This window comes from Sinohyriopsis cumingii, chromosome 8 (assembly GCF_028554795.1).
Source record: "Sinohyriopsis cumingii isolate HCF-2022 chromosome 8, ASM2855479v2, whole genome shotgun sequence".
Taxonomy (NCBI): domain Eukaryota; kingdom Metazoa; phylum Mollusca; class Bivalvia; order Unionida; family Unionidae; genus Sinohyriopsis; species Sinohyriopsis cumingii.
The window spans coordinates 25,953,095-25,970,276 of NC_142968.1; the positions used below are offsets into that span (position 1 = coordinate 25,953,095).

General features: G+C 35.6%; 2 protein-coding genes across 2 annotated transcripts; both read left to right on the forward strand.

Annotated features, from left to right (window-relative positions):
- The first annotated feature begins 10,698 nt into the window (after positions 1-10,698).
- On the forward strand, positions 10,699-11,151 carry LOC149793170 (protein CFDP2-like). The gene has a single exon (XM_089968956.1). The coding sequence runs from the start codon at positions 10,699-10,701 to the stop codon at positions 11,149-11,151; it is 453 nt and encodes a 150-aa protein (XP_089825082.1).
- Positions 11,152-11,375: 224 nt separating this feature from the next.
- On the forward strand, positions 11,376-11,987 carry LOC149793171 (uncharacterized). Its single transcript, XM_089968957.1, has one exon. The coding sequence runs from the start codon at positions 11,376-11,378 to the stop codon at positions 11,985-11,987; it is 612 nt and encodes a 203-aa protein (XP_089825083.1).
- The last annotated feature ends 5,195 nt before the right edge of the window (positions 11,988-17,182 follow it).

The window sequence follows — 17,182 nt, forward strand, 5'->3', positions numbered from 1 at the left end:
TACATCATTTGGCGACTTTCCTGACAATAGTGTGAAAACGATATGTTTTAATCTAACGAATAAAAAGATCGTAGATATTTTGTATAAGAAAAAAGCTGCTGAAGTGCTTGATATAAAATATTACAAAATTACTTCTTCAAATGGGAGTAATAATGATTTTCAAACGCCAGATGGTTCATTTTGGGTTGTTTTTAGGATTGATGATGAAAAATTAAGGGATATATTAATCAAATGTGACGATTTATTTAAATGTGTGGAAGAAAATCTTCCCGAGAAAAAGAAAAAGGAATTGCAAGAAAAAGTATCTAAACCATCTGTTAATTTTGATGAACGAGTTAGAAAAATATTATAAGTCAATTAATTATATTAAAGAACAAGTACAAAAGATTTTTAAAAATTAAAAAAACTACATCTGCTGCACCTCAGCTAGAAAACGAGCGGTGTTTGCAAATAAACAATTTGTTTTGAATTGTGTAATGACCCATTGCAAGAGCATTATACCATCAACGCAATAACGCTTATCATCTTAATTATTTAAACCGCTTTTGGTGATTAAGTCAGTCACAAAAACATGTTAATAAGATCTGAAACCTTTCGTAGTTATAGAATCAATTTGCTCCCCGGATTTTCTATGTAGCTCTTGTTTATAATGCGTGAATCGTATTTTGTTTTTGACATAATCATTATTTAACCCCTTTGCTTATTTCGTTTTATCATTTCCATCATCAATCAATAAAGCGTACATTTTACTGCGAAGTCCAACGAAATCTGAAATAATTCCAAACTTAAACTCATCCTTAAACTTTCCAATTACTTTTCTGCTGGTAGCGTCATGAAGGGGAATATTGCGTGGGACATCGGAAAGATAAAGTAAATCCTTGTTATTATAAATATCTTGATACACATCTTCATTAACACAATCGTTTCCATCAATTTCGTAAACCAACGAGTCTGTATCTGTGAACATCAGTTTTGTATTAGGCCATTTTTCTTTACAAAACCGTAATGAAAGTCGTACATTAACCATTTTGAGAGATCCAATACTGAAGCACCGACATAAATGGTATTTTGAAAACATGATTAGTCTTCTTTCTTTTCGCCAGAACAAGATTTTCATTTATATTTATTAATCCATTTTTCACATCGCGTTTGTTATTAACGATCTCAATATCCACACGCTTTCTAATATTTTCCATGGTTTTACCAAAAACGGAACTGTTCATTAGTTTAAAGAATTTTTTTCTTCAAAATCTGTAGTTGCTTGTGCACGTCATGAAGTATTAGAATTAGTATAACCTTTCATCCAACAGGTGTGATTAAATCTTAATACACGATGGATCTTTACAATAATTAACCCTGCATCAACAGCTTGTTTCATGTTTTTATAATGGCAAACATAATTCCGTTTATAAAATAGATTTGGGACTAATTTAGCTACAGCGCAAGGCCCAGTTGTTCGAAGAGACAGTTGCTCATTTGATAAAATCCCATCGGTTATTATCATTTTTTCTGCGAGATAATAATAATCGTTATGTAGATCATGTAACGATTCAGGATAATTAATGTCAACCTCAACAAAATAACTAAAGTGTTCATACATCGGCAAGCTTAAATTTTTGGTTTCACTAAGGAATTGTTCTGGTGAAATCCAGTAAAAATTTCCGTATGGCATTGGTTGTGACATTGCATAACCGTACAGATAATTTGCGTCAAGATAAATGATATATTTAACCGGCTTTTCACTATCAAAAATGTTTCATGTATTTGTTATTAGAGGCGGTAATTTTGTTTTGTTATCACACTGATACTTCCTCTTATGCCTTTTTCGATAAATTGTCAGGGTCTGTTAACAATTCGAGCCGAACCTTAGAAAACATCATTAATGCATCCCATGAAAGACCTGGTGCGGAGAAATACCAGCTTTGGATCTAGTTCATAGTTGATTAAACTTGTTTCTCGAAAGCTTTCAAAGGTATCACTAAGTAATAAAACATCTGTTAATAAATACAAATCACGGTAGTCAGCAAATGTTTTACAACCAAATTCTTGGCAAACATTTTGTGCATGGCTATAATGATCGTCTGAAATATCTTTATCATTCAACGATGAATACAATTTAGATTTTTTCAGGTAACGATGTTTCTAAAAACTTTGTAGGATTATTAAAATACTCGTATGGGAAGAAACATTTTTTGTAAGGTATTTTACTTTTTCTAGCCCAATTATTTTTGTTAGCGGAGGAAAGCTTGAACAGTTTTTTGCCAATATGTCAAGTGATGATTTGTTAAAATGATAACTGTCAATGAACCGTAATTTACCAACTATAATCGCCATGAACATTTCAGCGTTATTCGGAATTCCACAGAGCTTGATTTTATTTTTAATACAATATTCCGCAAGATCGGGATGACTAAGAGCTTGTAGAATAAAATGCACGCCATAGACACGCAAATTTGAAATAAAACTGGTATATTTTTGTGGCTTGTGTTTTTCTTTACAGAATTCATGCGCAGGGACAAGAAACTTTCCCGATAGAATACAGTGACACTGAAAGTTTTTGCTAATAATGAAAGTTTTACAGCAAATCAAACATCTGTTCGAACTATGCTATTTTTTCGTTCTTCATCAGACAAAGAGAGCTCTAATATATCTCTGATTCGTGCCTCTTCTTCAAACATATATTTTAACATGTGGACTTGAGGTGGAATATAATCATCATTATCAACACGATAAACGGGAGATAGTTTGGAATATCGGTCATCAGCACAGACTGTATTTAACACATACGAGGCAGGTACATGTTTTTGTACTCGTTTGGTTTTGAAAACATTCACATACATCTTTTCACAGTAGCATCTTTTATCTTTATCCGGTGGAGTTATAAACGCTTCGTAATCGCTATATATCACAAATGGTATATTTCGACTTCGTTCTGACTTATCCAAATTAAAAAACGCCTTTTCACCTTTCGGAATATCAGTTTTTTGTACTTCATGACAGTATTTATGTTCATTTAATTTTTCTCGAGACTGCAATCCCTGCAAACAGATGTAACAGAAATAAATTTTTCCACGGTGTTTGGTGAGGGTACCACTGATGAATCTGCTTAAAAAAATTATCCAGATAAAATGTCTTTTATGTAACAAAAGATTAACCGTTTTATTACTACAACATTTTGCTAATGGTGAAATTCTAAGAGGGAAAAATTGGTTTGTATCAATGATTTTTTTTAAAAATTGCGGCTGGTAAATCAACGAATGTTCCGCCGGTAAATGGTGTAAAATTATGTGTATAGACCATGATTACATTAATTTTATCTAAAACCCAGCCTGACCGTTATTAGATATGTAGATCAATTATGTTTGAGATTTGTTGATAAGTTTCGTTAGAAATCTTGTTTATATCTGTTTCCAACAGAATCGTTTTATACTCGATCTAAATTCGCTTTCATCTGTTACTGTTGGGTCAGTGGCTTTATATAAAGTTGTAGCATAATGAATTGCTATTTTGAGAACCGGCGAGTTAACTCGCTCAGCTTCAACAACCAACTTAATAATTTAACGTAGATCAGTGTAACTAAACCGTATTGATTTTTTTTACGAAACAATAGACTTCATTAAACTACTCAGATGATATTGATGTTATTTGTAGATCATAATTATCCGTCCCGTTTATCATTTCATCAAGCACACGATTGAAAGGTTCTTTGTGCTCTTCAATATCAACAACTATTTCTGCGAGTTTTTTAATATTGGCGTTAGATCTTGGCCATGCTGTTCAGGTGCTGGTTAATTTAACAACACGTTTCAATATTTCTTTAGCAACAGTCTGACGATGAGTACATTTTTTATAACAAATTTTCCGAAGTCGGCTAAGTCTTCTCCACTAATATTTCCAGGAGATCTTTCAACTCGTTTCGAAAGTTTCTTAATCAATCTGTTTTTATCATTCTGTCTAACTGCTGGTTTATTAAATATTTTACAATAAAGTTTTCTAGCACGTTCGAGAACATCTCAATTGAGAAGCTCGTATATCTTCTATATTCTCTCGTTTTGAGACATTATTATTATTATTATTATTATTGACAAATATTTCATTACAATACAATATAATTAAAACAAAATTAATTTAAATTAAATATATTTCAACATTTATATAATGCCATTAAAATTTTGGAATAAACAAATGTAATTGGTTACTTCAAGGATCAACAGAATTATGTATTAAAAGTTGTTATAAGAAATATTGTAGTCTTCACAATTTTCTTTTAGAAAAGAAGAAAACAACAGGGCCAAAAACATGCATAAATTGTGGAAAAGGCGTGGAGATTGATATAAAATTGGTACAGGTTGCGACGGTGATCAATATCGCACATTAATGGCTTATTATAATAAAAGAAATCCTAGGACAGGCATAAAAAAGAAAACCCTCCTACTGTTGAAGAATTTTTAAACGAAAAAACAAAAATTCTTTTAACTGACAATCAAATAATTATGGTAAATTAACAATTTAAATAACACACACACACACACAGGCATGCATATATATATATATATATATATATATATATATATATATATATATATATATATATATATATATATATATATATATATATATATATATATATATATATATATATATATATATATATATATATATATATATATATATATTCAGGTGAGCTTAATTGCTGACAATTCTTCTATTTTGTTCCATTTTTTCATATTACCTGAGTTAAAATAACTAGATTAATAATGTGTTCAGTAAATGACTTAATTGCACTAAATTTACTTGATCTTCTAAAGGCGACTACAATAATCATTTTCATAACAAAGTAATTCATGGTATAAATGGCGAGAAATATTTTCTGCCACCGAAAGATTCGCAAATTACTTTTAAGATACCTTATTATGAGATTAAACAAATTATTGGTAAAACAACCGACCTAACAATATTTTCACTAAATAAATTGGTGAGGAGTTTCTACAAGAGTTTAAGTAGCGAATAGAGGCCACTAACGCCAGAGGAGATAAAAGCTAGAATAAATGTTGATGAGATAACCTGACTTAATAACACTGATCCGGATCAGTTAATAAAAGCAGTAACTAATAACTAATAACAATATTAAAGCTCGTCCAGGTAGACAAAGGAAGGAAATGGTTAAATCTAAGTATCCTTTATTATTATTATTATTATTATTATTCAAAATAGTACTTTCTGTCTCTTCAAAGCAATTTATCCATTTTATCAATCGGTTTGCCATGTTTTTAAAAAGCAAATTATCATCAGCCCGCTGGTCATGTCGATTTTTACGTTTTGATTTTTCAAATTTTATTTTTTCATCAAGTTCACTATTCTTATCAACTAAATAATTATAATATTTTGTTTTCAAATGCAACTGATCATTTAACTTATTTATTTCTCTACTAATTTTACTACTATCACGATCTAAGTTTTTTTTGATAATCGATATTTCTCCAGATCTTATTATTTTTATTTCATTCTCATGCCGATTATTTGTCGATTTATGCTTTATTATTTCATCATGCAGTTGTTTGTTTTCAGAATCAAGTTTATATCTTTCTGTTTTTACACGGCCCAACGATCCCAAAACTAATGTTTGTCAATGTGTTGTAACTTACAATACAGATAATAGAGTGAATATAATTAGACGAGTTCGAAATTTTTCTGGTAATGATGATGACGCAGCAATAGAAAATTTACCGCTTACTAATCTTGATTTTAATCCTGTACTTGCACATCATGGGTCAGAACTTATTTGTAATTCTTTGAGGTTTTCGTGTGCAAATCCCCCCCAGTCACCTATTTGTTTTTGCAGAGGTTGTTTTGGGAGTCAAACACACAGTCATTTTGTTTCGGAAGAGCAATGCCAACTTTGCAATTAGGTGTACAGGAGGTGCTGCTGGTAAAATTGTATTAGAAACGTTAACATTGTGTATGCCTATATTATCCACTTCACTAATTACATACTCACGTTTTCTATCGTTTATGCAGTTTGGTAACACCTCAATGCTGTCGTATCTCACACGTAAACCAGACGCACAGCCACAGCTGGCATTGCGGAACAATTTACTTTGCAAATAAATACCCAACATGGTTTTAATACACCAAAACAAATATTCGTGGCGTTTCAAAATGTAAATCGTGAGCAGAGTGAGACGATATTTGATAGGAGTGACTGAATTTATTTTAGGTTAAACGGACATCTGGAACCTTACAATTCAGTTTAACTATGCAGTAGACACTCCTTGTACTGCAAGTGCATATCCCAGTCAGTGGTCATATATGGACCGACATCAAAAGATCGAAACGGGTCTGCAGATTTCCCAACAAGAATTTCGTACGACGAAACATATTTTACTTTTCATTGGAACAGTTGGAGTTATTCAGACAGTCCGTCGTTGGCATGTATTTTCATGCACGTGTAGCTCCCGCTGGTGATAACTACATATTATGCTCCGATACTTTTTGATAAGACTCTGTTGTTGAAGTGTGCTGGTGAAGGAATGAGGGTCATTGAAGTGCCTATGAAAAATAACTATTTGAACGTGTTGCTTATTTGAATAATGTTTTATCGCGGAGTGAAAGTCAGCCGTAGTGAAAATCAACATGCAAACTTGCAACTTCCGAAAATGATTCTTTATCCTGACTTGTGAGTATGAGCAGGGAGGGTGAGTAGACCACTTGCTTAAAAGTCCATTTAACAAAATGATTCTTAAAATGAGACTAAATAGGAAAATAAAATATTATTGCTGGATTTAATGTCTGTACAGCACTGCGTCGTCATATACCACAAGATTATTAACTAACCCATCGAGGTCATCAAAGATGTTGCATTTTCATTAACGGATGGTACCACTAAATATGACTTATCACACTTGACCCATCTCATTATCAAATTAAGCAGTACTTGTGTTTTATACGATCCGGATGGACCTATTATTATCATTCTGGTGGAATTCGGTAATGCTGAAATATGTTTTACTGACTCTTGCTTTCATGTCGATGAGAAATCAATGACATCTGTGTTGTACAAATATAAGAAATAATATGAATTGATATTGCGTTCGATGCAAAGCATCCACACCCCCAGTGAATTAATACCAATAATAACAGAAATTAAAAAGCGTGCACTTACAGCTAAATGTATAAAACTCCATATTATAATTAAGGCATATATATATATATATATATATATATATATATATATATATATATATATATATATATATATATATATATATATATATTAAAATGATTAAAAAAACGGATAAATGCAAATGGCTCATGATAGGTCCTACAACTCCCTTTAACAAAGCTTGCGGAAACGAATTCCTTGGACTCCACTTACAAAGTGTAGGAAGAGTGAGTTATGGACCAAAACCGTGTTTAAAATGTGGTGTTGGGTTTAGAGGATAAACGCAGTTGTGTGTACAATGTTGTGGTAAAAAATACAGAGAGCTGAAAAGATATTATGATAGAAAATAAGCACGACAATAATGACAAGATCATAAAAATGCTGAAGATTATCTCGCCATATTTTCAAAATAACTATTAAGACAAATAATATTATTATTCAAAACGGAGCAAAAAGAATTTATTAAACATCGCATCATCAAGAATGACAACGTTTATCGTGATGGTATCATCAGGAACTGTCGACTAAAAAGAACAGTTGGTTTTGTTAATAGTACTTCTGGTTGTCTAATGTTTCGTGCTGATGGGAAGAAAAAGTATTACTCTAATAAATTTATTTACGAGTTTTATCACGGAGTAGTCGAGGACTGTCTTGTAAACGAGCATATTGATTCCAATTCGAAAAATATTTTTTTTTATTTAATTCGCGAGGTATTACACAAAGTCAGAATTCCAAATTTGGAAATGCCTCAAATATAAAAGAATTGCAAACGGGCGGTTAAATCTGTAAATACAGGTGAAGAAATAATATTTCAATCAATGAATACAGCTGGCAAATACTTTGATATTTACATGCCTTCGGTTGAGCGCGTCGTGGATAAAAAATACAAATCGGCGTTTGTGAAGAAATATAAACAAAAATAACATTTTTGTATTGTGAAGTGAGATAACGCTTTCAATCAAAGATCTCTCCGGTAGAGTAATTAAGTAGTTGCCCCGCATGTTACTGCGAACTGAAATTATTTTTTGTGTCATCATTCAGTAAATAATATAGTGTAATATAACTAACTTTCTGTTTGGCAGTTAACATAACAATGCTCAAGAAAATGTTTTACTTAACTATTTACTTTCACGAATGCATTTCCAGATTGACACCACGAAGACTTCTGGCTGCCTTTTATTCCATCCAAAACGTTTTTTTCTGGAATGGATTGGGAATTTCTAAAATAACTCATTACTACGTATGTCTGTTCGGGAATTTCCAACGTATTTTCTTGAACGTATTTTTTACGCACCGCTGACCTGGTGGTTAGAGCGTCCGCCTCGGATGCCCGAGGTCGAGGGTTCGATGCCCGGCCGAGTCATACCAAAGACTTACAAAATTGGTACTAACACCTGCCTCGCTTGGCGCTCAGCATTAAGAGGCTAGTATTAGGACTGGTCGGCCTGGTGTCAGAATAATGTGACTGGGTAGGATGTCATGCTACATGTCTGAGGCATGATGCCCGAGTGCTAAACACCACTATAAACTGCCCCACTGCAGACATCGTAGCGATATGACTGAAAAATTGTTGAAGCTACATAAAAAATCTAAATCACACACACACACACACACAGAGACACACACACACACAAAGTATTTTCGAGAACGGCTTGGGAATTTCCAAAATAATTAATTACTACCTATTTCTTCTGGGTAATTTCTAAACGTATTTCTGTTCGGGAATTCCCAAAGAAACTCATTGTGTATTTTTGTTCGGGAATGTCCAAAAATAAGTCAATACTTCGTATTTCTGTTCGGGAATTTCAAAGCGTATTTTCTAGAATGGTTTGGGATTCTATAAAAGGCAGCCAGAATTCTTCGCGGTTAATTCAGCGAATGTATTCATGGAAGTAAATAGGTACGTAAAACATTTTTTGTTGTTTCTATACTAATACAATTGTTCTGTCGTCCTTAGATTTAAGATTAAATATAATGTTGCAAATATGCTACTATGTGTTATGTAATAATTTTTTAAAAATATATATTAATAATATAATGAACGATGAAAATATTAATACTATTATTTTTGCAATAAAATAATTAAAACATGACGGTATAAAAATATGTGATGAATTAAATCCTGAAAAAATTATTTGTGATTTTGAATCATTATCACAACGGAAATCAGAAGACAGATGTACACTACCAGCAGAATACAGGCTCATGAATCTCATTCAACGAGCTATATTCCAGTCCTTGGCTACAGTAAAAGATACAGAAGTTGAACAATTTGTCTCACTTTCACGCGCGATTGGAAAAATTGGTATCAGAATTAGCTCATGAATACGAAGCAAAAATATTATTAGCACACGTGTGAGGCAATTGAGAAATATTATGTCTGATCGTGAAAATGAAAGCAGTGTCAGTAATTGTGCAAGTGAAAGTGTAACGGATTGTGAAAATGAAAACAATGACAAAGTTACTTGTGATTATAACAGTTTTAATATAATAAAATATTTATTCTGATTCAGGTTTATTTTTATTCAGATTCTGCTTTAGATTATAATATTTATTCTGATTTAGACTTATTTCTGATAATAATATTTATTCTGATTCAGATTATAATATTTATTCTGATTCAGATTGTAATATTTATTCTGATTCAGTCCTATAATTATTATTTCAAGTACTATATACCCCAATGGGCAAGTCATCTAGACTTGCACGTGAAGGTCGACGCTCCCGCCCTACACGAGTTTTCCAGCTATTGATAAATAGTGCGATGTTAACACGGCATCACTGGGTGTAAGGACTTCCGATACGAAGTCAACGGCCAAGCGGAAAGGCTGACAAACAGCTCAACGGCTACGTATTCGTGACCAAGGCGAGCCACCAAGTTTGAGAAAATCGGCTGTGGTCAGGCCTTGAGAGGGTTGGGCTCCGCCATGCTACAGCGGCCCCAGACACACCACATGAAAAATGACAACCATTACCCATCCCATACCGGCTCGGTCGTAGCCCGGTTCAACAAGGGCCGTCGTGCATAAAGGTGGAGGTGGAAAGCATATGACTGGTGCTCAGATTCGTGTCAGGAACATAATAACCATTGGCACCTGGAATGTGGAAACACTGACAGCAACTAGAAAGCTTGATTAACTTACATATGAAATAAACAGATAACGCTTGAACATCCTAATACTCTGTGAGATACGATGGAAGAACATTGGAGAAACAACTACCTTGGAAGGGCACAAACTGTACTTCAGTGGCAGAGAAGCCAAACATGAGCAGGAAGTTGGGCTCCTTGTACACAATGACAGTGTGAGTACTGATATGGGATGTCGGCGAGTATCCAGCCGGCTCATCACCATCCACCTCAGGGCAACTGCATTCAAAATCACCATAATACAGGCATACTTCCCAACATCAAACTATGATGACGCGGATGTGGAAAGCTTCTATTACCAGCTACAAAAATTGTGGATAAAAAAACGAAAAAAGACATTCTGGTTGTGCAATGTGATTGGAATGCCAAGATAGGCGAGGACGCTTGCATGAACTGGCATGGAACATTTGGGCGCTACTGCAGTGCACAGACAAATGAGAGAGGTCTGAGGCTCCTGGAATTCGCTAGTTACAACGACCTTATGCTGGCAAACACCTTCGGCCAGCACAAAGTATCCAGAACATGGACATGGCACAGCCCAAGCGGAGACTATCACAGTCAGATCGACTACACCATAGTGAAGAGGCGCCTACAGTCAAGTATAAACATCGCCAAAGCGAGAAACTTTCCCGGAGCGGACATAGGAAGTAACCATGATCTGGTGATGATGACTTCCAGGCTACATCTACAAAAGGTCAAGAAAGAGAGCCACACAAGAATAAAATTTTATCTCGAGAAATTGAAGGATCCCGAAGTAGCAAAAGCCTTCCAGGCAATAATTGGTGGGAAATTTGCACCGCTCACTATCCTCGATGCTGCCAATACGATATGGACACGTTGATCACCACCTTCAACACAGCAACGACCGAAACAGCCAGCAATATCCCTGGTAGACATCGCCCAGTATAGAAACCCTGGGTCACAGCTGAGATTCTGAACCTGTGTGACAAGAGGAGGGAACTGAAGAAGAAAAAGAACGATACAAAATAGGCAGAGCAGTACAAGGCAGTCAACCGGGAAGTCAAGAAAAGCTTGAAAAAAGCAAAAGAGAAGTGGATAGAAGAAATGCCCAAAGACACTGAGGAAACCTTGAAAAGGAACAACAGCAGGAAAGCATACCAACTGGTCGATGTTCTTACGAGCACAAAACAACGGCGGGATACCTCCTTACAGGACAAACCCGGAAACTGCCTCACAGAAGAAAAAGATATTCTGAACAGAAGGACAAAGTACTGCGCAGAACTTTACAACCATCGAGCCACAATAGATCCAGAGGTACTGAACGTCCCTCCAGCAACTAACAACGACAACCACCCTATCATACACGAAGAAGTAAAGGCCGCAGTGAGATTACTGAAAAAGTGTAAGTCAGCAGGAGTGGGCCTTATCCCAGCAGAACTAATCCAAGCTGGGGGAGAAGCAACGATTAGCGCCCTCACAAACATTTGCAACAAGTTCTGGCAAACAGGAGTATGGTCATCGCCATGTACCCAATCACTGAGCATTATCCTCCCCAAGAAAGGTAACTTGCAACAGTGTCAAAACCACGTAATAATCAGTCTTATAAGCCATCCAAGCAATGTCATGTTAAGGATACAGCTGAACAGACTAAATTCACAGCTGAAAAGATCAATGCCGAGGAGCAGGCAGGGTTCAGAGCAGGGCGCAGCACAATAAAGTTGATCCTCAACCTCAGAATATTGTGTTAGAAGTAACTCAAATGCCAGCAAGATTTGTACGACGTCTTCATGGATTTCAAGAAGGCATTTGACAGGGTAGGGCATGCAGCCTTGTGGGCGATCATGAAACTGTACAATATCAATGCCAACCTCATCATAGTAATACAGCACCTCTATGACAAGGCCACCAGTGAAGTATACTTCAACGGCAGCATAAGGGACTGGTTCAGAACGACAGCCGGAGTCAGATAAGGCTCTACGCTCTCTCCCACACTATATAACATCTTTCTGGAGAGAATCATGGCAGACGCGCTTGATAAGCATACAGGCACAGTCCGCGTCGGAGGCAGAACAATCACCACCTTACGTTTTCGCTGACGACATTGATGGACTAGCAGGAAATGAGCAAGAATTAGCTAGCTTAGTAGAGAGCCATGACAAAACCTCTGCAGCCTATGGCATGGAAATTAGTGCAGAGAAGACCAAAATGATGACCAACTACATAAAGGGCATCAGAAGTGACATCAGGGTCCAAGGTACAAAGCTAGAAATAGTCCACAGCTTCAAGTATTTTTGGGCAACTGTAACAGATCAAGGATCGAAGCCCGAAATACTTTCCAGGATTGCACAGACAACAGTAGCACTGACAAAACTGAAGCCCATCTGGAAGGACAAGAACATCGCACTCAGCTCAAAAGTCAGACTGATGCACTCACTGGTGATCTCCATATTTCTCTATGCCTGCGAATCATGGACAATAACAGCGGACTTGGAGAAAAGGATACAGGCTACAGAGTTGAGATGTTTTCGAAAGATCCTCGGCATCATATATAAAGACCATATCACCAAAGAAGAAATAGTGCAGATGACAAGACAAGCCATTGGGCCTCACGATGACCTTCTAATCATAGTGAAAAAAGGAAAGTGCAGTGGTATGGGCATGTGTCACGGTCATCAGGACTTGCCAAGACAATCCTACAAGGCACTGTACAAGGAAAAAGAAAGAGAGGCAGGCAAAGAAAGAGGTGGGAAGATAACATGCGAGAGTGGACAGGCTTGACACTGAGCGACACCCTGAGAAAGACGGAAATTGAGAGGAATGGAGGAAGCTGGTTGATAGGTCTTGTGCGGTGCCCCAACGGTCGTCCAGACTACGGGACTGATGATGATGATGATGATGATGATAATGATACGTTAAACATCCAAATCACACACACACACACGCACACAAAATTTCCTCTGATTATGATCCAGGATTGAAAATCAATCACAAACGTGAAGATCTATGGTCTTACATAACGATTATATTCAAAGTTTTATTTTGTAAATCAAGTAAATATCCGGCTTGGTCAGTAAGTTTGAAATGTCTCCTTGATAATAGCGGATTATGACATCGCAAACGGACTGGATTAATGGATTCTTTTACGATGAAATATTCAGGAGGTACCTGAGGTGTAAATGTGTATAATATATATCCCTGCCGAGCGTGACTAGATTAGCTCTATTTCATAGCTTCCATGAATTGCATCACATACAATATTAACTGAAATTGTTGATGTTATATTAACAATCCCTGGTGAAACATGACGGGCGCCATCATACAGATCATTGTTAAGTTTGAGAATTTCTCCTGGCGGGGTTATTTTTCGACATGACTCGACGATTTGTGGAAAATATTCACTGATAATATCATTGACCCGTATTTTTAGTTCGTCGGTATTAAGTCCTGGTAAAATAAAATTTAGTAAATCTGCCTCGGTTATTTTATAATGATTAGTAAATAGTCTCTTTATTGATATTCTTATTCCCCCCATCGTCTATTGACACAGCACTAAAATGTATACGCCCAATAATAATTCGGTTAGCATATTCAAGATCTGGTACAATTTGATTTAAATGTTGTATTGTTTCAGTGACTTTCCTTTTTAGATCGCTATTAGGATACTCCAAAATATAATTTTTAAATAAATTTACTAATGTCGTGGACATAGTCATGTGTTCATCTTTAATTCCATTAGCAATTGAACTAAATTCTTCATCATTAACAATAAATTTATCTGAGTTTATTGGATCACGTTTGTGTAGAATAGGATAATCATAACGAAGATCAGGATTCCATGGATATTTTGTTTTTGATATTCTAGAGTTCTTATATATAACAAATTCTTTAATAGAGAAATCATCTCGTTTTGGTTCTGGTATCTTAGGGCATCCTAACAAGCTTTGGATTGATGATCGATATATATCTACAGCATACTATAGAGAATTTATTTCTATCGCAACTGATCATGTTGGTTCGTGAACAGTGATAGCAATTTAGATTTAATTCTGTGCTGGAATTCATTGTTGATTTGTTCAAGTTGATAATTGCCCGTGGGAATTCCAACAATCTGTCAATCGGGAGTTCCATCTGGTTTAGTTTTATTTGAAAATACCAGAGGATTATTTGCTGGTAATCCTCAGAACGATTTTGATCTAATATTTGGCCAGCTATCATATATTGGTAATTGTGCTAGTGGTATTTCATTCGCGCAAATTGCAGTTGGGAAGTTGACGCTAATTTCAGGATTGGTTGAGTTTGCTGATATCATCGTAGTTTTTAACGGAGTTGTATTAACGACAATCTGCTGTAGCAACTCGTTCGGCGTTGACATTATTATTATTATCATTATTTAAACCGGGCGTGGATTACATCTTTGTAAATTCAAATCATCTGCGTGAATTCAAAATCTGATATTATTCCATCGCTAAGGCCTGATGATATCAACGAAGATAATTTAGAATATGCTAAAGTCGATGCTTGCAATTTTATTATATACTCATGTAATTTTATATTTGTATACGTGCATATTTTTTGCGATGATATTAAGAATACCAGCAATTGTTGTTGCAGCTGAAACACAAATTGTTACAACTGCTGGAGGTGTCATTGCTATTGCTGATAGTAATACGCCGGTTCCAGCGATAACAGCAGACGCAAACAATTATGTCAACAACAACTATAGGTCTGCGATATTGTTTTTACTTTTACTGTATACTCGTCAACGATATTTTTTAGTTTTGTTTGCCATTCACGTGCTTGATTGTATATGTGATGTTGAACTTGATTGGGAGCTCATTATATTTTAAGTAGGTGGTAGTTTAGTAACTAATTCAAGACACCAATAGTACAACACGGGGTTGCCTTTTTTCTTCGGGTTCCGCCATGAATATTCCCTCGTCGTTTTGATCCAACATAACTAACATATATCCAGTAAACTGGTTAATTGGATAAGGCCTTGGTATTGTGGGGGATATCGTGTATGTCGTAGTAACAAGTACTAAGAATCCATATAACCCGGTCATCTCAGCACGATGTTTAATGGCTTGATTAAGTAGAGACCATAATGTTGATCCAGATGCTACCGTATATACTACACTGTCCGTAATTATTTTTATGTCAGAGAGTTTAATATCAATAACCGCTGGACTTCAAAAAAAATTCGTTAATGGCTCTATTTACGTTTCTACGAAAACTTATAGACGTTTGTGCGTGATTAGATTATACAGATCTAAATGTGGTCATTCCATCATTGATTGTAATTAACAAGTTCATCATCGGAATGTTGCTATCATCTACATATTTCTTCGTTGCAGCGTCATCGCTTGATCCTGGTTCTCCAAGACCACTAATTTTATTATTAGCCAAATTGAGAAAACCAGTCATTGTATCACCTGCGGTTAATGAACGATCATTGATCTCAGTTCCGATCATGTTTTTGTTGTTGTCTACTTCCTTTTGTTACCATCTGATTTTGGTTCTCTCACATTAATAATTGTATTTTTACTGATATTGAAATCGCCGTTCATAATATCCCCACTTCTTCTGCTGGTATACTCGTGCATGACTCTATGAGGTGGTATTGTTGATGATGACACAGCGTCGAGTACAGCAATTACTTCACGCTCGCATATTGGCGGATTTCTGTTATTGTTTGTGTTGGTAATGTTGAATACAAGTAAACAATTTCACATGGATCAATTGCGTATGCAAGCAATGGGTACCCGGACCAGAACTTTTATCGAGATCAATAATGCCTGTTTCAAAATTGTTTGGTTGTTTCGGTAATTCATCACGCATAAAAACACCTCTGAAATTTTGAATATTTAACATTTTAGTATCATCAATTAAATCTTAGACCCTTTCCCTTTTTTGAGAAGTTTTTATTCCCTTTCCTGTTGCTTTCTTTAATGTCATTCCAGCAGCAGTTCCAACAGTACCAAGAGCAGCTGCTTTTTCAACAGCTGGAGCAGCAGCGGCAATTAATGCTGGTATAGCTGCAATAAATCGAAATATACAGCCAGTCTTGATTGAATCTTTAATGGCGCTCGCAGAAAGATTGAGATTAACGCCTGTTTTTCATTGTTTAGGGTCATTGCAATGCATTAGTTGACGTTCTGACAATGATAGTTTATTTTGACCACCTGTGATCTGATCTTTTTTCAGTGATATTTTTATTCCACAGTTCTTTGCTGAATTTGATTGAAGCTTTTCAATCTGACCAGGAGTCAGACTGACACTAACTTGATGATATGACATTTATAATATGATGAGCGATTTAATTACATATTTTCTACTGGGGCATCAATAACTCTCATTCGTCCACCAACACCTTCAAGTAACTTTGTTTTATCGCTGAGTATAACAGCTATTACTCTGTAACCATCAGCGGGTAGTCGAGTTATACGAACTTGGAAGTGTATATCAACGACAGATTGCCTGAATAAATCTAAATGTTCGAACGAAAATAGATTGGATATAATGTTGTGAAATCCCGCTGAGATATCTGCAAACCAGAATCAACATTCTGATCACACCCCGTAAATGTCATCAACCGATGATAAGCATGTGCAACATGATTTTGATCAAAATTTAGCAAAACGTCTTCAGAAGGTTCCCGATGTCCATTTATCCTCAAAGCAAAGTCACTAACCCCAAGCTTGTCAAACACCGATGGATTTATTTCCTGCGAATCTACTCTGGCATTTTCCTGAAAGAAAAATGAATATATGTCGTGATGCTGACACTCCCTATTGTGATGCTATCTGCCATATGAATACCCCAGCAGCATTACGTAGAACGCTATCTATAGTCATTGTCAACCACGTAAATGTTGATTTACCGCCTTGACCCATGAAAGCTAGCAATTGTTG

What these genes read in the sequence shown, in the direction of transcription:
- LOC149793170 (XM_089968956.1), top strand. Translation starts at nt 10,699, where the DNA reads ATGAACTGGCATGGAACATTTGGGCGCTACTGCAGTGCACAGACAAAT.
- LOC149793171 (XM_089968957.1), top strand. Translation starts at nt 11,376, where the DNA reads ATGCCCAAAGACACTGAGGAAACCTTGAAAAGGAACAACAGCAGGAAA.